Source organism: Rhinopithecus bieti, unplaced genomic scaffold (genome assembly GCF_001698545.2).
Source record: "Rhinopithecus bieti isolate Rb0 unplaced genomic scaffold, ASM169854v2 scaffold_10347, whole genome shotgun sequence".
Lineage (NCBI taxonomy): Eukaryota > Metazoa > Chordata > Mammalia > Primates > Cercopithecidae > Rhinopithecus > Rhinopithecus bieti.
Genome location: NW_016806836.1, coordinates 841,551 through 865,428, shown reverse-complemented (window position 1 = coordinate 865,428; position 23,878 = coordinate 841,551). Strand labels below are relative to the sequence as shown.

Below are 23,878 nucleotides of genomic sequence, written 5' to 3'. Positions count from 1 at the left end.
GGCAATTCTGAGAAGACCAATGGCTAGAGCACGATGGGAGATGAGGTGAGTGAGGTGGGTGGGGCCTCCAAGGCCCAGGAAAGATTTGGGGTTCTGTTCCAAGTGAGACTGGAAGCCACTAGAGGGTTTATAAGCAGTGAGTAATAGGATGCAACTTACGTGGGGTTTTTTAAATTTTTATTCTTATTTTTATTATTTTTAGAGACAGGGTCTGGCTCTGTCTTCCAGGCTAGAGTGCCATGGTGCAATCATAGCTCACTGTACCCTCTATCTCCCAGGCTCAAGCAGTCCTCCTCCCTCGCCCTCATGAGTAGCTGGGACTACAGGCACTTACTACCTCCCCTGGCTATTTTTTTTTACTTTTTTGTAGAGACAGGGTCTCACTTTGTTGCCCAGGCTGGTCTTGAACTTCTGGCCTCAAGCAATCCTCCTATCTCTGCTTCCCAAAGTGCTGCAATGACAAGCATGAGCCACCGTGCCCAGCCTAGGTTTTAAAGATCACGCTGGCTGCTGTGGTGTGTCTGGCTCAGATGTAATCAGGAAGAGAAGCAGGAAGGCCGGTTGGGAGACAGATGAAGCCTGGAGCAGGAAATGTTGGAGGCCTGGGGCGAGGCCATGGCAGCGGACAGACACATGTAGACAGAATCAAGAGCAACTCTAGAGGCGGAATTGATAGGTCCTGTCGAGGCATCAGACCAGGCTTAGTAATCGTCACCATCGTTGACTTCCTGTCACTCACACTGATTTATTTCCACTAATTCCTTTAATCCCTACCTCAACCCTACGAGGAAGGTCACCTCATTATCCTCCCTTGAACGATAAAGAAACAGAGACTCAGAGAGGTTAAATAACTTACCCAAGGTCACCCAGCTGGTTGGTGGCAGAGGTAGAATTAAGCCCAGGTAGCCTGACTCTGGACCCCGAGCCCTCACCCGTGGGGTTCCGACGCCTGGCTGTGCATTCTGTAAATCCTGGGGGATTACCTATGACACACCTTGGCCAACAGGTGTGGGCATCTTTTCTAACTTTCTTCCCCTCCTGTGCTAGAAGGCTTAAAATACAATCACACATAAGTTACCCTGCTTGGCTGAGAGGCAAGAAAAATGAAGCCATATTCTTTTTCACATAAAAGAGAAAACTAGCCCTGTTCCCAGACAAAACATGGCATCAGATGGAAATCAATTTGGTGCAAAGTTATTTTACTGTCTCAGTTACTTTTGGAGCGTCTGTTCCTGGATGATACAGTGTAGATGATAAGAGCACATGTCCTGGAACTCTGCTGCCGGGATTCACATCCCACCCTTGCCTGTTGCAGGCTGCAAGACTCTGAGGGAGCAGCCTCCCCTTCCTAAACCTCAGTTTGCACGTTCATACAATAGGAGTAATACTAAGTCTACCCCTCTCATGATTGCTGGGAGGATTAAATGAGATCATCTACACCAGGGGTTGGCTAACTTCTTCTGTAAAGGCACAGGTCGTAAATATTTTCTACTTTGTGATCCATATGATCTTTATCACAACTACTCAGCTCTGCCATTGTGGCATGAAAGTAGCCAGACCATATGTAAACTAATGTGTGTATCTGCGTTCCAATAAAACTTTATTTACACAAACGGGCAGGGGACCAGATTTGGTCCATGACCCTGATCTAATGAAGGGCTTCCTTACCAGGGCCCACCCCAAGAGAAATGCTCAACAAATGTCACCTGTCCCAGTAGAAGCGAGGCTGACACACACACACACACACACACACACACACACACACACACAGAATGTCCATGTCACTGAACAATAACAGGTGGATGAAAAGCCGTTTCCCTTTATATCTGCCTGTGCCTGAGCAAGCCGTGTTTGTTCATCGTCTGGACAAACCTTGTTGGATCTTGTCAGGAAACTTTTTTCATTGCTCCTTGGCAAATAGTGCTATTTACTTTGTTTAAATAGCTGCAGGAAATAACACAATTGAGCAAACTAGAGACAAGGACAGAGTATTGAGTATTTTTTCCTCAATTTATTATGCAATATTAAAGACATACGTAGTAGAGTGATACTACGACACCTATGAACTGACCGTTCAATTTAAAAAATAAAGGGAGGTGGCCTTCCTTTCCTCTCAAAGATTGCTGTGCCCCAAATTTCATGTTTATCATTCCCCGCACTTCTTTATGTAGAAGAGATCAGCAAACTTTTCTATAAAGAGCCACATAGTAAATATTTTTGTCTCAGCAGACCACACAGTCTCTATCTCAACCACTCAGCTCTGCCGTTGTATCATGAAAGCAGCCATAGACAAAGCATAAACGAATGACTATGTCTCAAAAAACTTTGTTTACAAAAATGAATAGCAGATCACATTTGGCCTATGGGCTGGAGTTTGCTGACCTTTAATGTAGAGTATTTTAAGCATTTTTAAAAATTTACCTGCTTTGTGTCTTTTAGTACAGATTCTTTAGCAGCTTGCTTTTTCCACCCAACATTATGTCTGTAAAATGTATCCATATTCATACAAGTAGCTGTAGTTCATTCATTTTTACTACTGTATAATATTCCACTACTTGACTGCACCATAATTTATTTACTCATTCTTTAGATAGTCTTTTAAGGCTGTGTTTCTCATTTCATAGGATGCTGCGATCAGCATCTTTGTGCATTTCCCAGGGGTGAAAACCTACGAGAGGAATTTCTGGGTCATGGGGTATAACCATTCTTCACTATCCTGGATAATGGTAAAGAATTTTTGTTGTCTCTGGCTGTGTAAAAAGCCACTGCAGAATTTAGTGGCTTAAAACAACACTGACGAATTATTTCTGTGGGCTGGCCAGGTGGGCCTGTTGCTGGTCTCCCACAGTCCTTCTCACGCTGCTGTGCTCAGCCAGCAGGTGGGCTGGGGCTGCCTCGATGGCGATGGCACGCTGGGGCCTCCCTCTCATGTGGTACTTCCTCCTGGGTTTCTTCAGGCATGGTGGGCTCCGATTCCAGCAGGCTGAAGATGGAAGCTTCAAAGCCTCTGGGTGCTGAGTCTCCAGAACTACCGGGCGTGGTGGTACACACGTGGTCCCAGCTACTAGAGAGACTGAGATGGGAGGATCACTTGAGCCTGGGAGGTCGAGGCTGCAGTGAGCCGTGAGCGTGCCACTGCATTCCAGCCTGAGTGACAGAGTGAAATCCTGTCTCAAAAAAAAATGTAGTTATATATTTATTTTAATATGTACTTTATATCTGTGTGTGTGTGTGTGTGTGTGTGTGTGTGTGTGTGTGTGTGTGTGGAACCTGTGATTTCTTGGTCATTATTGCTTAAGGCAAGCAAATAGTTTTAAAATTGAGCTGATTTTTTTTTGGGGGGGGATGCAGTCTCTCTCTGTCACCCAGACTGGAGTGCAGTGGCATGATCTCGGCTCACTACAACCTCTGCCTCCCACGTTCAAGCGATACTCCTGCCTCAGCCTCCTGAATAGCTGGGATTACATATGTGTGCCACCACACCCAGCTAATTTTTTGTATTTTTAGTTTCACCATGTTTTCCAGGCTGGTCTTGAACTCCTGGCTTCAAATGATCTGCCTGCCTCGGCCTCTCAAAGTGCTGGGATTACAGGCATAAGCCACCATGCCTGGCCTGATGTTTAAAAATAACATGAAATGAATCATTATATGGATGGTGCTGGGATATGGGAAAACCAAGCAAATGGTGCACAACATTGAAGATAGGGAAGCGCTCATTTGGTCCAAAACCCTCATTGTAGTCATGAGGAAACTGAGGCTTGGAAAGCAGAGGGCACCTGCCTCAGTGATATCCCAGAGCCAGGACAGGAAACGAGGACTCTGGACTGTGCCAAGTGCCATGGGCTGATCCAGAATTCACATCACTGAGCACCTGCTCAGGGGGCTGTTGATATTTTAAACACAAACAAACCATCTCCTGTCTCTCCTCTGCTCAGATCCCTCCAGGGCCCCTCTCAGGATCAAAGCCAAAGGTTTTCCACTGCAGTATCTTTGCCCCATCCCCATCCTGATGATCTTTCTGACCTCATCACTCACCCTCTCCCCAGCCCTCACCCCACTCCAGCCTCACTGGCTTCCTTGCTGTTAATTCATCCAACATACCGAGTACGCTCCTATCTCAGGACCTTCGCACATGCCTTCCCTCTGCCTGGACAGGTATTCCTTCGGGTACCCACAAATCTTTCTCTTTTGCTTCCTTCAGGTCTTTGTTCAAATGTCTCTTCCTCCATGGGACCTCTTCCTCATCCTCCATGGGACCTTTCCGGATCACTCTGTTTGAAATTTCAAATCCCGACTCCCCTTGACCAACTTTGCTACATCCTTCCCTACTTCATTCTTCTTTTTAGCACCATAAGACTCTAAATGGAGTCCAAAAGATTTAATCATGTTTGGAGAATTGTGTTAGTGCGAGGTTCATAAGATGGAAGGGAAAAGGGTGTGCCGCTGAGTGCCAGGGAGTCTGGGAGCCAATCATGTTGTCTCTTGTGTTACCCAAAAAGTATTTCATATGCTTCTCCTCTACTGTGGGTTTTACTTGTTTTCTACTGTCATTCTCCTCCCGCTAGCATGTAAGCTCCAACCACTGCAGTATCTCCAGCATCAAGATCTGTATCTCCTGGCCTGTTGCAGGTGCTGAGCTAATAGTTGTGAATGAGTGAATGAATGCTTAGTGGCTGTCTGTTTTTGACACCCTCTCTGAAATCCACACACTCACTTTGGTGCTTCCATGAGCGGAAGCCAGTGGAACTTGCAGATAGTTCACGAGCACCTTTTCGGAGGCCTCTTTCTCTTTGGTATGAAGATATTCATCAGAGATGCCTGGGGAGCAGGAGGTCTGATGAGATCAGTCTGTCTCTGGGCCAAACCATGACCAGATTTCCTTTGAACACAATCTCTTAGAGCAGTGTTTCTCCATCTGGTTTAAAAGACCAATTTTCAGGTTTTGCTTTTAATTGCCATTCCACTATGGACTAATATTTTGTAAAATAAAATGAACTGCTAGAAAAATCAAATTAGAATATTTATTTATTTATTTAAGATGAAGCCTTACTCTGTAGCCCAGGCTGGGGTGCAGTGGCGTGATCTCAGCTCACTGCAACCTCCACCTTGTAGTTTCAAGCAATTCTCGTGCCTCAGACTCCTGAGTAGCTGGGATTACAGGTGTGCACCACCACTCCCAGTTAATTTTTGTATTTTTACTAGAGATGGGGTTTCGCCATGTTAGCCAGCCTGGTCTTGAACTCCTGACCTCAAGTGATCCACCCACCTCGGCCTCCCAAAGTGCTGGGATGACAGGCGTGAGCCACCATACTGGGCCAAATTAAAATGTTTTAAAAGCATACTAAATACAAGTCTGGAGAAATGGCCTTAGATGTCAGAACAATGCCAAGTTGCTGCAAAAGTTTCTGCATGTTTACTTCTCAGTGTCTGACTTTCTCATTCTGAATTTGTGACTGATGCATGGACCGCAGTCTGGACAACAGACTTACGGGATGAAGGCCCTCGTGTGCCTTTACCATTTTCATATTCTCTTCTTTTCTCATGGATTAGAATTTTATGATCCAACCACTTCAGCAAACAAAAGAAGAGGTGAAAAACTATTTTCTTTTCTTTCATAGTCATTCATTCACCAGTTTTTAAGCACCTACTGTGTGCAAGACAGGGAGCCACATATGGGGAGACTTCAGGGTACAAGAGGGACCCAGCCCCGTCCTCCTGGAGCCTCCAGCCTAAACAGAGAGCAGAGGTTCAGCAGTGAACTGGGATGAGTGCCAGGCAGGAGAACTGCATGCTACTCAGGGCTGACTTAGGTCATAGAAGGCCTTTCTAGGCAAACAATATTTGCCTAATAGAGAAGAGGGAGGTGTGGGTTCCAGGCAGAGGAAGCAACATATGCAAAGACTTTGAGTCCAAAGACATTGTTGAAGTTTGTCCGTATCTATTTAAAATGGACAATGTAGGCATCCTTAGTTGCAGCAATTTCTGTCTTGTATCCAATCAAGACAAACACTGTGACATTGCTGGAGGAAGTATGTCCATTTCATCTTGGATTGTAATAGTAAAAACGGGAATCAACCTGGATTTCATCACCAGGGAGCTGGCTGAGCAGGCAGTGATATTTCCGATTTCGGCTTTCCATCCCATCCCTGAAACAAACAGTGTCTGAGCATATGGCTTGAGCAAAGTAAGCAAAGGAGCCCAGGAAAGGCAGTGAGGTCGGAGGGGTGGGCAGAGCCCACACAGGGCCTTGGGGGTCACTGCACTGCAGAGTTTAGATTTTACTTTAGGTGCACAGTGAGGCCGACTGTACCCAATGCAACATTAACCACTCCTGGTGGACTGAGCAAAAAGAAGGTGCTGTATACGTATTGCTTGTTGCTGCCATCATTGTTGTTACTAAAGTCTGGCACCATCAATGGCTTAAAACCCCTCACACCTATTATTGAGAAGCATCAAGATAAGGAACCTTGACTTCAGAGTTATCTGCCAATTGCAAGACCCCAGTCCAATGGATTGGCAATCTCAATTCTCACATCTTTAAAATGAGAGAAGTACTATATTGCCTGTTTCATGAGACTGATGTGAGGATAAAAGAGATGTGTGCTTTAATTACTTCGTTCAGAGCCTTTATGTGTTCATTCTTTCCTCTTTAATTTCCTAACAACCCATCATTTCACAAGAAAGGAGGCCTCCAACCTGGGGTTGCAGGAGAAACTTTCGAGGTCACCAATCAATGAAGCAAACCATCTAGGACTCCAGCCCAGATTTCCTAACTCATAATCTATCTGTCTTTACCTTACTAAGCATTCTCTTATTTTGTGGGGTTGACAGGGTAAGAAGGAGGTAATTTCAATAAGAAAACCATCAGCAGAACTAGAAGTGTTCTTGAAAGAAATGAAATTTTAAACAGCAATGAGATACTGTTTTATACCCATAAGATAGACAGAGAGATAAGCAATGTTTGATAACACAGTTGGTGTGGTTGTGGAGAAGCAGGGCTCACTCAGTGCTTGGAGAGAATGTCACCTACAATGTAGGGAGCACCATTCAGCAACATCCAAGAAAATTTAAGACGCTCTTGCCCTGGACTCGGTGAATCCAGCCACTGGGAATTTACCTAAAAGACTTGCACGTGTGCACAAAATGTGTGTGTGTGGTGTGATGACTATAAGATGCAGCAAATACATATGTATATGCATATAGGTACATCTATATATTAAATATATTTTCTGCATGTATGTATGTGTGTATATATACACATTTGCTGCATGTGTGTGTGTTATGTGTGTATTTGCTGCAGCTTAAATTAGAGTCATAAAATCTAAAAACCACCCAAAAGTTAATGAACAGGAAACTGGTTAAATGATGGGGAAACCACACATTAGAATGTCACGCAGCCATCAATACAAAGTAAGGAAGAACTTTATAAGCTCATGAAGAATGATCATTATCACATATTGTGAAGCAGTAAAAGAAAAAAAGAAAATGAAGAACAGAATTTATAGAATACTGCAGTTTATTTTTTAAAAGATGGAATAGGTATCTACATTACATATGTATATTATATACGTAAGTTGGTATATGCACAGAACTTGTCTGGAAGTGAATTGTGTTCCGTAAAGCTGGTAATTGTGGTTGCCTATAGGCAGAAGAGCTGGGATTTGAGGTCAGGGATAGGAAGAGATACTTTATGCCTTTTGTACTATTGGAATTTTCTACAATGCATTCATTACAGTTTCGATAAAAATTAAGTGAATGAGCTGATGATGGTTAGCCTCACCTCCTCAACACAGTCCCTTTCTCAGCCAGTTGTTCATGGAATTAGTACCTATGCTTTAGCTAAGCGTGCCACGTTTTGCTGAAGCAGAAGGCAGATTTGTAACTGTGGCCTTGGGATAAGCAGGTCCCCCCCAAGAGATTGGAGAGTGTGTCTCACAGTTAAGTGACATCATCTTTGCAGAGGAAGGGTGGTTCATTTCACACCTTTGCCCAAAATCCTAATGGACGTTTAAGCCATACACGGCACTACTCAGTGGAGTAGTGGGCCGCAGGCTTGCATACCTACCAAGCTGGCAGGTAGCATGGGCTGGTGGCATTTACAAAATATGAGACGTTTGTAGCCTGCGTTTCCCTTCCCCACTTTTGATAGGATCCTAGGATGTACCAAAACAAATCACAACTGCAATGAGAAAATAGCATCTTAAAACTAGCCTCAAAGTCCTGCAGATGGAATGAAATCTATGATGACCTGGGAAACATGTGAAAGGGGCAGCTTGTGGTCACATGTGATGCAGACATGGTGTTACTAGACCATCTTGTCATTCAAAAAGAAGCCATATCTCCAGCTTTTTGTGTATGAAATATCCTTACTTTTAAACAAAATCAACTAATTCAGTTTTTCTTAAAAATATGCAGGCCAAGTCAAATATGTCTGTAGGCTAACTTTGGCTGACAAGCCACCAGTTTGCAACTCCTCATTTGGAAGCTGATAAAATTGCATGCTGTCTTGACCCAGTAGCTCTTTTGTGGGTGACAAGGACGCATCCTAATCATGTGTCCTTGGTCCTTTTTTTTTTTTTCCCCCTCTTCCTTCAAAGGCATCAAGACAGAAGACAGCTTGAACCATTCCCCTGGCCAGAGTGGATTCCTCAGCTATGGCTCCAGCTTCAGCACCCCACCCACTGGACAGAGCCCATACACCTACCAGATGCACGGTCAGTGTGGCGCTGTGGCCCCTTCCTGCCCGTCTCTAAGGACCACTGAAGTTGGGTGTCCATTCATTCATTCATTCAGCAGATTTTTTGAGCACCTACTATGTGCCAGGCTCTATCTCAAGGAGTGGACAAAATAGATACAAGATCTGTCTTCACGGTCATTACCTGCCATTGGGGAAAGACTAATGATAAAGTCGGCAAATGAGCCAGATGATTTGGGAAGGGGTTGAATGTAAAAAAACCTGGTCTTTGCATAGAGAGTGATGAGCACTTGGGAGGTCAGGAAAGGTGAGATTTGTGACTTTAGATCAAATCATCGGGGAAGGCTCTTGAAGAGATGACGTTGGGCAGAAACCCAAAGGATGAGGCAAAGCAGCCACATAGACATCTTAGGGAAGAGCATTCCAGGTAGAGGGAACAGCCTGTGCAAACGCTGCATGCAGGGAAATGTCTGGATGTATTTGAGGCACAGAGCTGAGACCCGTGAGACTGGAGCAAAGTCAGAAGGCATGTAGGAGGAAAGAATCTTGGACAAAGAGCAAGGCAGAATGACGCATGGCCTTGAGGGATGTGGGAAGGAGTTTGCTTGTATTTTAAGTGTGATGGGACAGGCAAGTCTATTGTAGAGACTCAGAAATGTTGGATGGTGGAAATATTGGACAGTCAGGTAAAGAAGCTGTTATTCCAGGCAGGAGGATCAAGGCTCTGCAGCCCCAGAGGGTGGCCTTAAGGAAGAAAGAACTCCATTGTGTAATCCTCCACCCACATGCCATAAGGAACTGGCTTGCTGGGTTCTCCCATGCTCACCTCCACTCTTTACCATCCAAGAGCCCTTCTCGGTTCTGATGCCCCCTTGGGAGCATGCTGGAGGTGATGCATGGAGCAGAGGACTGGTGGCTGTAATTTTCGGGATCCCCATTCTGCTGTTTCCCTTTATATAAGTTGCTAAAAATTACCATCAAGGATCTGAAAAAGTAAAATGACAAAGTGCTGGGCTGATGAGTGATTGTACTTTTTTTTTGAGACAGAGTCTTGCTATGTTGCCCAGACTGGGCTCAAGTGTTTCTGTCACTTCAGAGTATCTGGGACCACAGGTGTGCACTGCTGCACCCAGCTTTGATAGTACTTTTCTTTTAAAAGAAACTACTTGGAAGTATTATCACTTCGTCTTTATTATTTTAATTTTTATTAAGGAAATAATAAAAATGATTGTCAAGGGCAGCATTTCAGGAAAAAAAAATTGTGAAAAGAGAACAATAATCTTAGAGATGTGTGTAAGGAAAGCAGGTGATAAACATTCATGCCCAGCCCTGAGAAGAGCTCTCTGGAAAGGTCTGTATTCAAGTTTGTCAGTGATGCCATGAGCTAGCCTTGACCAAACATGCCAGCTGCCAGGTGATGCTGTGTGGGTTCTCTCATACAACCTTCATGACGCTCTCAAGCGACGGTTCTGTATCATTCCCATTTCACAGAAGAGGAAACTGAGGCATAGAAGGAATGACTGATTTGGCCAACACCAGGGCAAGGAGTTTAGATTTTATTGTAAGCGTAATGGCAAAGGGACTGTGTCAGATCTCTTGGGGGCCTCGTGGAATCCCGACCCCCAGCCTCACTGCAAAGCCCGTCCCTGTAACCCCGGCACTTTCCTGCCTCCTCTGCTTCTGCTGTCACCTTTGTGTCCCCAGTTGGGGCCTTTCTGAGGCCCACTGAAGGGAGTAACCTGCTGGGACCCATCTCTCCAAGTAGTGAGTGAAAAATAGCACCAGCCCCGAAATTAGGAGGGGTGTAAAGGTACTGAACTTAACGTGCATTTGAGTCCATTTCAAGCCAGTTTCTTTCCAGCTCTTTAAATAGAAACTGGACTTACTGCCTCAGGGCTTCTGAGGCCACAGAGGTTGAACTGGGAACCCAGTCCCCCTATCCCATTTTGACACCCCCTCAGCCACACAATAAGTGATCTAAGGTCTGCAGGAGGAGCCCCCATTCATTCATTCATTCATTCATTCCTTATGTTGAGCACCAGCTTGACGCCTGGCACCCTTCTAGGCACTGAGGGTACAGCAGCCAACAAAGACAGTCTCCTCATGGAGAAAGATGGACAGTAATCGATTGACAAATAGATAAATAATTATACATTTTGATAAAGCCTGTGACAGACAAAAGCAGGGTGGCATGCTGGACCGTGAGCAATGGTATGGCCCAGGAGTGGCGATCAGCATTCCCCAGGTGGTCAGCCATCTCCCGATGGAAAGGAGGCGCCACAGGAGGGGCCAGAGCCGTACAGGCAGCAGGAACGCAAGAGCGAAGGCCCTGCAGCAGGAAAAGGCTCACAGTGTTCAAGGACTCCAGAGGAGCCTCATCCTCTCCTCCCCAGAGCAGGATATGCAGAATAATGTTCTTTCTTCTCTGGTCCTTACAGCAACCACGTGAGGTGGGCCCCATCAGCCCTGCTTTCATAGATGGTGAAAGTGAGGCTCAGAGAGGGCAAGTGACTTGCCCAAAACCACAGAGCCGATAAGTGTTCGGAGCTAGGATTCAGACTCCGGTGTCTCTGGTGCCGCTTCCTCTAAATGATGAGATTTCCTAGACTCCTTCAGGACTCCAGGCACTGTCCTAATGTCTGCACATAAACATGCCTCTTAATCTCCCCAGTAGCCCCATGACATGGGCACTATCACTGCCCTCATCTTACAGGTGGAGAAACTGAGGTATAAAATGTTTCAGTCACTTACCGAAGATCACACGGCCACGGCAGTGGGAAATGAGCCACGCAGTTGCCCAGGCACATAACCCTCATGCCATCCTGCCCTTCACACTCTCTTAGATCCATGTGGAAGGTGATTCTCGGGTGAGCCTAGGGCCCCACCCCCGACCTCAATCCCCACCAGCCAACGTCTCCAGCTCTCTTCTCACCCTACCATGGGAATCGTCCAGGTTATTTTCTTATCCTCCTGGCAGCCCAGATGACAGAAGGGCAGCGGCAGCAGCTGGGCTTTGTCCCAATTAACTGCCTTCAGTCTGATGCTAATGGCTATAAACTGCTCTTGAGACAGCCCAGGCATTTTGCAAGCCTGACATATTCCTCCTTAAGTATTTTTTTCAAACACAAACACACGGAACGCTCACACACCATGCCCATGTGCTTCCTATTAACTTTTTTTTGTTTTTTTTGAGTTGTTCCAGAGGAGAAATAAACTCTCGAACTACTGAGAGCATTTCAGAATGGAAGACATTGGTTGAGCTTAGTTTTTCAGAGGAAGAAGAAAATAAAGCAGATTGAGGCTTATGAACTTTTAGGCCTGAAAATGCTGATTTTGTGAAATTGGCCCATGGTGAGAAGCTAGCATAAGTCTTTTTCCTTTCTAAGAATTAAAACCATAATTTTGGCCCATAATCCCAGCACTTTGGGAGGCCAAGGCCGGTATATTTATTGCTTGAGTCCAGGAGTTCAAGACCAGCCTCAGAAACCTGGTGAAACCCATCTCTCCAAAAAAAAAAAAAAAAAAAAGAAAAGAAAAGAAAAATTAGCTGGGCATGGCGATGCATGCCTGTGGTCCCAGCTACTCAATAGGCTGAGGTAGGAGGATCACTTCAGCCTGGGAGGTCATGGCTGCAGTAAGCCATGATCATGACACTGTACTCCAGCCTGGGCAATAGAGCAAGACCCTGTCTCTTAAAAAAAAAAAAAAATGCTGGGCATGGTGGAGTGCACCTGTAGTTCCAGCTACTCAGGAGGCTGAGGTGGGAGGATTGCTTGAGTCCAGGAGTTCAAGGCTGCAGTGAGCTATGATCACCCCACTGCACTCCAGCCTGGGCAACAGAGCATGACCCTGTCTCAAAAATAGAAAAAATATATAATTTTATAGAAGCAAAAAAAGGGCGCTCATGGGGCTCACCTCATCATTTTATAGATGAGTAAACTGAGGCACTGCAACGGAGCATCTTACGGAAGAGCACAGAGCAAGCTTTAGACAAGCCAGGATGCCTCCCACTAGGTCTTCTAGCTAATCTCATAAACTTCTAAAAGCTTTAGCACAGCCATCACCCATAAGGCCCTGGTTTGAGATCTGTAGCTGTTTGGCTAACACTGCCCCTCCATAGAATATGCAATAAACGTAAAAGAAAAAAGTTCACAGCTCTCGTTCAGCCTTTGCATGGTTGTTTATTTTCTTTATTTTAAGTTCACCCTGGGGTTTTTATGGCTGAAGTGTATTTCTTATGGGTTTGATTTTTTTCTTTTGGCTTCTCCTGGTAAAACACTGCTATTCACAGAAATACCCACCAAGGTTAAAAAGAGGGAAAAAAATCCCCCAGAGTGTGTTATAAGAAGTTTCTGGTGCCACAGAGGAGTTAAGAGCTCTGGACCTGGCCTGTGGTCAGTCCTGGCGGTACCCCACACACAGTGCCATGAGTTGGAGAAGCACATGGACTCCTCTGTGCCTCAGTTTCCTCACCTGTGAAACTGGTATCATAGTGAGAGAAGTGGCAACATGAGGCTTTGGGAGACTAAATAACATGATTCATGGGCACATCAGATGAGATCCATAAAGGCTGGATTTTCTTTTTGTTATCTCTGTTATTCCTTCCTTAGCATGGTAGTTAAAAACAACTAAAAGCAGGGGCTCTCAAGTCAGGTTGAGTTAACATCCGAATCCAGCTGCGAGCCAGCCCTGGGACCTTGAGCTCAGTTCCTTCTCAGTACTCCAGTTTCCTTCCCTGTGAAATGGGGACGCTAAGAGTACCTTACTCGTGGGGTGCTATGATGACTAAAGGTGTTAATGTATGTGAAGTATTTAGAGCAGCGCCTGGCACAAACTAATGCTCCCTAAATGTTAATTATCGTTGTTATGATTGACATTGTTAGCCTCACTTCAGGTTTGATGGGCCGTGTTCTTTCCAAGTTCACTTCTATTTCCTGAACTCTCAATTTTAGTAAGTGGCCAGGATAAGAGAAAAGAGGAATACTAATTTGAGACTGTAGTACTGTCTGCATCCACATAAACTCCCCTTCCAGTGAACTCTGTGTTGTAGGGAGACTTAAAAACAGGCCAAGCTCAGTGGCTCATGCCTATAATCCCAGCCCTTTGGGAGGCTGAGGTGGGCGGATCATCTGAACTCGGGAGTTCGAGACCAGCCTGGCCAACATGGCAAAACCGCATCTCTACTTAAAATACAAAAATTATCCAGGTGTGGTGGCACACACCTGCAATTCCAGCTACTTGGGAGGCTGAGGCAGGAGAATCACTTGAACCCAGGTGGCGGAGGTTGCAGCGAGCCAAGATCACGCCACTGCACTCCAGTCTGGGCAACAAAGCGAGACTCCATCTCAAAAAAAAAAAAAAAAAGGAAAACAGTGGGAGCCCTGTCCAATGGAAACTCCTTTTGCATTTATGAAGGGCCAGGGAACATAAAGACTGAAGCTTAGAACCCCTCCAGCAGCCACTCAGGAGCAACATGGAAACATGCAATTCAAGGATGTGTAGGAAATTAACAGTTCAGTAAAAGCACTTGTAACTCAGTGATCTCAGCTCGAGACCTCCGAGGCTAGATTGTGTTGGATTTAGGAAGTCTCTATGTCAGATTAATGAAATCTACCACCAGTAAACTGTGTGACCTTGGACAAGTAACAAAACTTTCATGATCTGTGTTCCACAGTTCTAGTGCTAACAAGTGCTCCAGAAAAAAATAAAGGGGTTGGTGCGGGTCGTGGTCATACATACCAAATACGTTTAGTAAATAGTGCATGCCACAAAGTTAAAATAGACATCGTTGCTACAAGACTTTTCAGAGCCTTTGCAGGCTGTTGTGCCTTGTACTTCTCCAGGAATAGAATTCAGGAGGCAGTTTTCCCAAGCAGATAGGCTGAGGGCCCCTCTGTCTAAACTCGTTCTGTGGTCACTGAGAAGCCCTGGATGTCATGATCTTTTAGGACCCTTCCTTTATGAACGCTCTTTGAATTCTGTTGTTTTAAACAATGAACATGTATATATTTATTTTTCCTGTGTTTTAATTAAATTGTTTCTTTTTGAGACGGAGTCTCACTTTGTCATCCAGGCTGGAGTACAGTGGTGCGATCTCGGCTCACTGCAAACTCTGCCTCCTGGATTCAAGCAATTCTCCAACCTCAGTCTCCCAAGTAGCTGGGATTACAGGCGCCTGCCACCACACCTGGCTAATTTTTGTATTTTTAGTAGAGATGGGGTTTCGCCATGTTGGCCAGGCTGGTCTCGAACTCCTGACCTCAAGTGATCCGCCCACGTCAGCCCCGCAAAGTGCTGGGATTACAGGCATGAGCCACTGTGCTCAGCCTTAATTTTTAATTTTTAACTGAGATATAACTTACATATCTAAACTTCACCTTTTTTTTTTTTTTTTTTTTTTTTTGGAGGCAGGGTCTGTCTCTGTCACCCAGGCTGGAGTGCAGTGGTGCGATGGATTACAGGTGCTCACCACCACGCCTGGCTAATTTTTGTATTTTAAGTGGAGACGGGGTTTTGCCGTGTTGGCCAGGCTGATCTCGAGCTCCCGAGCTCAGGCAGTCTGCCCACCTCAGCCTCCCAAAGTGCTAGTACAGACATGAGCCACTGTGCCCAGCCTGGGTCTTTTTTTTATGACTTCCATGTCTGTATATAACATGTCCAATCTTCTGGCTTCTTGAACAGATAGAATCCAGTTGTAGTAAACGTTTTAATGTCCGTGTCTAATTCTATCATTCCTGTCATTTCTGGGTTCGTTTTCATTGATTTTTCTCCATGTTAAAATCATATTTTCTGCTTCCCTGCATGCCTGATAAGTTTCAATTGGATGCCAAACATAAATTTTACCTTGTCAGATGCTGGATATTTTTGTATTCCTATAAATACTTTTGAGCTTTGTTCTGGGATGCAGTTAGGTTACTTAGAAACTGTTGGATTCTTTTGAGTCTTGCTTTCAGCCTTGCCAGTTGGGATCAGAGCAGCGTTTAGTCCAGGAGAAATTTTTTCCACTACTGAGGCAAACCCTTCTGAGTATTCTACCCAATGCCCCATGAATTGTGAGGTTCTGCAATTCTGGCAGGTGGAAACAGGGCCTATTTCCGGCTTCATTATGAGCTCTGAAGCTTGTTGCTTCTGATCTTTTCCAGTGGTTCTCTCTCAGCCCTGGGTAATTTCCTCACACCCGTGTGCTCATCAGTTCTCAGGTGGCCACTCAAGGGGAACTGTGAGCAAACCTCCAGAGCGCTCCCAGCGCAACTCTCTTTTTCTGCGAGTTCTGCTCTGCCAATTCCAGCCACATTAGCCTCCCCTGACTTGTAGCTCCATCTCCCCAGCTCTGAGAGACCACGGGGCTCCACCTGGGTTTTCCCTTCCTGGAAACTCTATCCTGGGGCAGTCATTCAGCTCACCATCTGTTTCTTCTCTTGCAAGGATCACTGTCCATGCCTGATGCCCAACGTCTTGGAAACCTAGTTTTCAAACTGTTTCAGCTGGGAGGGTAAATCCAGACCTTGTTACTCAGTCTTGGCCAGAAGTGGAAATTCCACTGCATTGGTTCGTTTGTAGTTTTTCCAGAGCATAGGCTAACAGCAGCTGAATGTAAAATACCAAACGCAAGCAAATGCAGCAGGCCTGGTACCAGTGCAGTTCTGCTCATAATGCCCTATGTCCTTCCTCTTCCTCAGTTTGGTTACATGTTCTATTTTGGGAGAACTAATTTTGCAATTCCCGCCAATTTTTGTGCATTTTGCCCTTGTTTCCATAATTCAACACCTCCATCATCTCTTCATCACATCCATCAAGATACTTTCACTTCCTTTTAAAAGCAAAGATCTCTATTTCATATAATGCTTCTCAGTTTATTATTTATATATTTGTTTTTTCACCATGCTATCATTTTTACTAGGATTGTCACTGCTTTGGTTAATGTTGTGGCTACAAAGTGGCATTGTTTTGGGGCAGTCAGCTCTAACCCTACTTTTTCCCATAAGCTCTCTGATTTTAGTGCATGGGTTCATGTAACTCATGGCCTTTCAAGAAGACATTATCACATGATGGCAGAAACACTTGTCTATATTCTTTTCACAGGTAACATACTGTGCACACTCTTCTGCACTTTGTTTTCCTCATTTAGCTATATACCTTGGAGAGAACTTGCTAAGTCAGTATATAGAAAGAGCTTCTTCATTCTTCTTCATAGATGCCTATTATTGCATTGAATGATGTGCTGGAAATGACTGAGCCAGTTCCTTACTGGGGGCCATTTGGCCTGTTTCTACTCTTTTCACAACTGCCTCCAAAATGGTTATGAAAACCCCTATATGCATATTATTTTTTATAAGTATATCTGAATGGCAAATTTCCAAAAAGTAGGACTTGGGGTCAAGGGGCAAGTCTATATTTAAATTTGGTGGATATCTCCAAGTTACCCTCCGTAGGGATTCAACCCATTTACACTCCCCCCAACAGTGTCTGGGAGTAGTACCTGTTTTCACAAAAACTCACCAACCCAGTGTCCTCTAATGGTTGAAGTTTTTGCCAATGCATGAAAAAATGGTGTCTCGGGCAGTAGTAATTTCTAAGTCTTTTCTCACAAGTGAGGTTGAGCATCTTTTCAGACCTTTGACTGATTTGTATTTCCTTTCCTGTGAACCCTGGTTTGAATCTGTGAACACAGGAGATTTGACTTGAAAAAGTATGCAAAAGAAAAGCAATTAAGTACTAGGCATACCAATATTTAAGCATATCATAAAGCTTCAGTAATCAAAACAACATGCTTCTAGTGTGAATATACTCACCGATCAATAGAGGAGAAGAAACAGTCTCAGAGAGAGACCCACACATTTAGTACGTGGAGAAGGTGACATCTTGAGTCAGTGGGAAAATATGAACTATTGAATGAATGGCATTGGAACAGCTAGTTAGCCATCTGGAGAAAAATATCCCTTCCTACTACCAGAAAACAAATCCAAATGGATTGACGGTTTAAATGTTAAAAATAAAACCATAAAAATACTAGAATGAGAATAAGCACAATTTTTTATAACCTTGGAGTGGAAAAGGCTTTTCTAACCAGGACACAGAAATCCAAAATCCATAAATGAAAAGATTGACAGGTTCCACTACAGAATTTTTTTTTTCTTTTTGGCACGGCAAAGAACACCAGAAGTCAAAACAACAAAACAAATGACAAAAAACAAGCAGACAAACAACAAAAACAAGAAAACAAAATGACAAACTGAAAAGAAATATTTACATCTGAAGTCACAAAGAAATGTTACTTTTTCAAAAATGATTCTACTAGTCTGTGGATTGAACCTGCTCCAGGATGTGGTTCTTCTTAATCAGGATTTCAAACTCAAATATTACAGGGCCATGCAGTAATGTAAAAGAGAGATATGAGCTAGGTATAGGGTTATAGGGAGGGTAGGAACTGTAGCAAACTAGAGACTAAACCCGCCACCAGTGCTGGGGATAGGGGGGCGTTACTTGGCTTCAGCCCATTGCTGCCCCTTTAGATTGGATCCTAAGGAGACCAGATCTTTCCATTTTTCAAAGTGATCCCCAAAACTCTGTTTAATGTGAAATCTCCTTATTCTTTTTCAATATGGACAATTGATTAAACTCTCTTTGAAACACCTTGTGAAGCACACACACACATATAAGGCTGGCTTCATGCCCACATCTTGCAATCTTGTGCCGTATTTTCTTAACTGAACCACAGGTCCCGTGATGACTGGATGGAGCAAATCACAAGCCAACTGGTGACTTGGGGAACCACACAGATCACCTCCTTTGGGTTCCCCCACCTCTGGCTTGTTTCATCAGTGAGGTGTGTTCCAGAGAACTTGAGTGATCATTGTGGCAATGGTTGAGTGTGGAGCCCAGTGGCCTCCTCATGGTGAAATGGAGTCATTTCCCTATTTCTCCCTGGCGATGGCAGCTTTCAGGCTGTCCCAGCCCAGCCAGTTTTGAGCAGTCTAAATCTTCCTGATCTCACTGCATCAGTCAAGACAGGAGCCAGGGTTGGCATCCTATGGGTTGTTGGACTGAGGCCGAGTTTCCTAACGTGAATCAGCAACTCTTCTGCACACAATGAAGTGGGTGAGGTTTCCCCATGCATGTCAGCATTCTCGCCCTGTGCAACACCTCCAGCCTGGGGGTCACCTTCCCCTCCCCTTCGTGTGTGCTGGCAGGCTTGCTGCCTTTTGCTTGAGCTAATGTCTTCGGAATTTAGAACGTATAGAGTTTAAATGGAGGGTCTTTTCCCTAGTTACATAACAAGTTAGATTTGATCACCCCTATCTCAAAAACCACTGGAGGTAACAGGTGGAAACAGCCGGAGAGACTGAGAATGAGTTTGGGATCAGGAGGGAGTTTAGTTTAACAGCAATTTGCTAAGGCAGTGCTGTCCAATAGACCCTTCTGTGATGATGGAAATGCTCTGAGTGGCTGTGCAACATGATAGCCCCTAACCACAGGTGGCTACTGAGCACTGAAATGTGGTTAATGCAACTAAGGAATTAAATTTTTAATTTTGTTTAATTTTAATTAATTGTAAATGCACCTACTCTATTGGGTAGCACAGGTCTAAAGGATGTTTCCAAGCTAACTCTTCAGTTGTGTTATGGACTGAATTGTTCCCCTTCCCTAAAATTGATATGTTGAAGCCGTTACCTCCAATGTGATGGGTTTTGGTGATGAGGCCTTTGGGAGGTGTTAGGGTTAGATGAGGTCATGTGGGTGAGGTCTTCAGAATGGGATTACTGTTCTTATAAGAAGAAGGAGAGAGAGAGCTCTCGACCTCCTTGTCTCTCCCTGAATGCACATACTGAGGACAGGCCATGCAAGGACACAGCAAGAAGGTGACCATCTGCAAGCCAGGAAGAAGACCTTCACCAGGAATCCAACCAGCCGGCACATTGACCTTGGGCTTCTTGGACTCCAGAACTATGAGAAATAAATATCTGCTGTTTAAGCCACCCAGGTGACAGTATTCTGTTACAGCAGCCTGCGCGAAGACAGTAAGTTTTTCCTAGACGTGCAGAAGCAGAGCTGGAAAAGCTAATATCCTGAACATTTTGTTTGTTTCTCTTTTGAAGATGCTTCACCTTCTTCTCTTCTTGCCCCCACTATCAGACGAATTTTCAAAGCAAAGCAGGTCTATGTGTGGCATCAGGAGCTGGTGAGTGACAGAAGCTGGTGCCTTCATACAGCCATCATCCCAGTAGATATTAAGGCAGCATCTCCTCTGTGCCAGGCACTGTACCAGGTGCTGAGAAAGCAGAGGTGAGCAAGAAAAATACAGTTCCTGCCCCCCTGGAGTTCACACCAGGGTTGGGAGATGGACGATAATCCAATGATGGCACAACACATGTAAAATTGCACCTGTAAAGCACTAGGACACGGGGCCAAGGCAGAGTCTGCAACCTTCTGGCTCCAAGCCTGTGCTCTTCACTCAGCCACTGGTCACATACCCAGATGCCTCAGGAGCCAGCGCACACGATCAGTGTGTGAAGATGGCTGGGTGGGGCCTGTGACAAACTAAGGAGCCCCAGCCCTATATACCGGGGTAGCCCCACCCCATTAAAGCTGGTTATTGCAGTGCCATAGATTAGTTATTCAAAATTTAAATTTAAAAAAACAAATGCCAGAAATCTTTTATAAGAAGTTTCCCAATTAAAAAGACTTAAATTGGTAGCAACAAATTTTTAAAAACAAAATAAAATAAAACTTACTATGCAAGCCAAAGCACTTGTACAGATTAGATTCAGGCCACAGGCTGCCATTTTGCTAACTGTGTTCTCCATCATGACCATGTAGAGAACTGATGTGAAGGCAGGGGACTCTGAGCTCAGAAGGGGAAGAAATGGGGGTTAACATATTCAGGACAGGGTGCAAGAAGGCAGAAGGGCCACAGGTTATGGATGTGTCCTGTCTCTCTCAGCCACAACAGCTGGAAGAATAATGATGGTGTGGTTTCTAGAATAAGAGTTGAAGTGGAACAAGGGCTCAGCCCATAGAAGGAGCTTATTGAAGACATGCTGAGGCAACTCTGCCTGGCCACCCTGTAGCTCGCTGGTTACCTTGATGGGCAGCCATGGCTTTTATCCATATTTTCAGGGCAGAAAACAGGTGGAACCAGAATGAGGCCATAATGGCTGTCACCAGTGGGCAGCCAATTTGGGGTTGACATAACTGTATCTGCAGGGGAAGCATGATCAGGTCCTTCATAATATTTAAGGCTTACCTACTCCTTTTGCCCCTTCCTCTGTAAGTAGCACTGCTGTCTCTTACATCCTTTTCCTCATACCTCCCATTCATTCTTTCTGCAGGGTTACTAACTTTCTTATTCTCTACACTTAACACATCTTTACATTTTGCCTGTATTGCCCAAGCTCCTTGCCTGCTCACTAAGTTTTTATAACACTTCCTCTGCGTTTCATTCACCCCATCTCTTTTTCTTTTTTCTACAACACATACTTGAACACCGCTAAATATTCAATTAAGAATTATTGAATACAGGCCGGGCGCGGTGGCTCACGCCTGTAATCCCAGCACTTTGGGAGGCCAAGACGGGCGGATCACGAGGTCAGGAGATTGAGACCATCCTGGCTAACATGGTGAAACCCCATCTCTACTAAAAATACAAAAAAAATTAGCCGGGCGTAGTGGCAGGTGCCTGTAGTCCCAGCTACTCGGGAGACTGAGGCAGGAGAATGGCGTGAACCCAGGAGGCAGAGCTTGCAGTGAGCCAAGGTCGCGCCACCACACTCCAGCCTAGGCAACTGAGCAAGACTCCGTCTCAAAAAAAAAAAAAAAAAAAAAGAATTATTGAATACAGTACAATTGAACACATTACAATAGCATTCTTACAAAGTTCTATGTATGTTAAAGTCCTGAAAAAAAAAAATTCTACGTGTAAAATGGACTGATATGCTGGAACAGAGGTTAGTAAACTTTTTCTGTAAAAGAGCCAGAGAGTAAATGTTTTAGATTTTGAGGGTCATGGGTCTCTGTCCCAGTTACTCGTAACTGTGTCATTGTAGCTTGAAAACAGCCATAGTCAATATGACAATGAATGGCCAAGGCTGTCTTCCAAGACAGTGTTATTTACAAAAGCAGGTGGTGGGTTGGATTTGGCTGAGCTCTGTATTCTCGGGTCATATGATTAAAACCAGATCTTATCTGCTGGAATGTTTGGTTGGATATTTGAAAGTCAGGTGGGACCTGGGAATGGTATTCCTTTTGCTGGACTCTCCACACATTGCAGAATGTCTGCACCTCTGTCACCTGCCCACTAAATGCCACTAGTGTCCCCAATAAAAGTGTCCCCATGAATTTCCAGGCACCCCCTAGGGGTACTGCAGCCACCCAACCACTGGTTTACACAGTGGCAGGTTCAGGCGTGGGGAGAGATGGCTGTGGTGTAGGAATGAACATCTTTCGCTCAGCAAACATTCACCAGTGTAGGCTCGATTGCAGGCAGCATGCTAAGCGTGGGCCACGCAGCCCCAGGCTGACAGTCAAACCCCACCTTCGTGGAATTTATATCCCAGGGAAGAGGATACAGGCAGAGCATGAGTCTAGTTGACCTCCCATAACAAAATACCATGGTCTGGGTGGCCTAGACAACAGAACTTTATTTTCTCACAGCTCGGGGGGCTAAAAGTCCCAGATGGAGGTGCCAGCAGATTCTCTTCCTTGTGAGGGCTTGCTTGTATGTGCTCGCTCTGCGAGCACATGACCTCTCCTCTTTGAGTTCACAGAGAAAGAAATCTCTGCTGTCCTTTTTTTTGAAAAACGGAGTCTTGCTCTGTAGCCCAGGCTGGAGAGCAATGGTGCAATCATAGTCACTATAATCTCAAGTGTCTGGACTCAAGCGATCCTCTCATCTCAGCCTCCTGAGTAGCTGAGACTACAGGTGTGCACCAGACTGCTACTTCTTATAAGGACACCAGTTATGACCTTGCCACTCTTATGACCTCATTTAATCTTCATTACTTCCCTGGAGGCCCTATCTCCAAATACAGTCACATTGGGGGTTACAGCTTCAGCATACGAATCTGGGGGCCACAATTCAGTTGACAACACACAGTGGGTAAGGAAATGAGCAAATGACAAGATGATGTCAACTGTGATGAGTGCTCCAAGGAGAATAAACAGGGAGATATAACATAGAGAAACCAGGAAAGATGCCAGGCTCTCTGAGGAAGTGACAGTGGAGCTGGCACTTGCTAATTCGGAAGAGCCAGCTGTGGGTCACAAGTGTCACCAGCAGATAGGAGGCCAAGTGGCGAGGAGCCAAGGGGAGAGGGATGGGGAATGAGGTGACCGGTGCTGAGACACCAGGAAGCCATGGGGTTCTAAAACAGGGCAGGTGATCTGGTTTGCATCTCAGAAAGACCAGTTGACTACTGGGATAAGTGGACTATGGGCAGATAGCAGGGGCTGCAAGGAGGCCAGGAGGAAGCTCCGTCCTGAGACAGTGCCCGACCTGTGGCTGCCTCTGCCTTCCCCTCCCCTTCTCTAGGTCAGACACAGTGAAGCCAATATTCACAAATGTACCTGTGACAATGCCTGCCAGATCGCAGTGACCCCATTCAGAAAATTCTAGAGCTATCACAACTTATCCTTTTACTCCCAAAGGAACGAAGGCCCAGAGCACGGCTTTGAGGTCATTGCTTTTGTGTCACTTGTTCATCATTTCATTTGTTTACCATTTTTATTTCTGACATTTCCATGAAATGAGAACTGGGCCCACAACCAGGGTCTGCACCTGCAAAATTTGTTGAAAAAGTCATAGAAGAAATCTCTCTGCCATCTGATCGTTGGCAGGGGTGGGGTGGGGTAGGGGAGTAGAATGAGAAAAAGGAAAAGAAAATGTACCAAATTTTAAAAACCAGTACAAACACACAAAAAATGCAGAGTCCTATCCAAGGTACAAGTCCCTGCCCTGCTAATTCCTTAGAGATAAAAGGAGAGCAGCCTGCTCCCAGCCCCAGCCTTCTGTTCAGGAATTGAAAGCGGTAATTAAGGGATAGGGGAAATACAGCCTCAGGCAGGGAGCCACTTATTAGGAGAGAGGCACAGACAGACACACAGACCCTGTAACTCCTCAGTTCAGAGAGGATGCACAGCCAGGACAGAAGCCAGGCAATGGGATACTCAGTGTGTACCCTTAAAGCA

At 45.0% G+C, this 23,878-nt stretch overlaps 1 protein-coding gene across 1 annotated transcript in view; it reads left to right on the top strand.

Moving 5' to 3' along the window:
• LOC108533310 (eyes absent homolog 2-like) overlaps positions 1 to 23,878 on the top strand; it is a 204,508-nt gene that overhangs the window by 121,079 nt on the left and 59,551 nt on the right. The window contains exon 5 of the mRNA XM_017877888.1: positions 8,598 to 8,714. Coding sequence (XP_017733377.1) covers positions 8,598 to 8,714 — 117 coding nt within the window. The remainder of the gene's footprint in view (positions 1 to 8,597; positions 8,715 to 23,878) is intronic.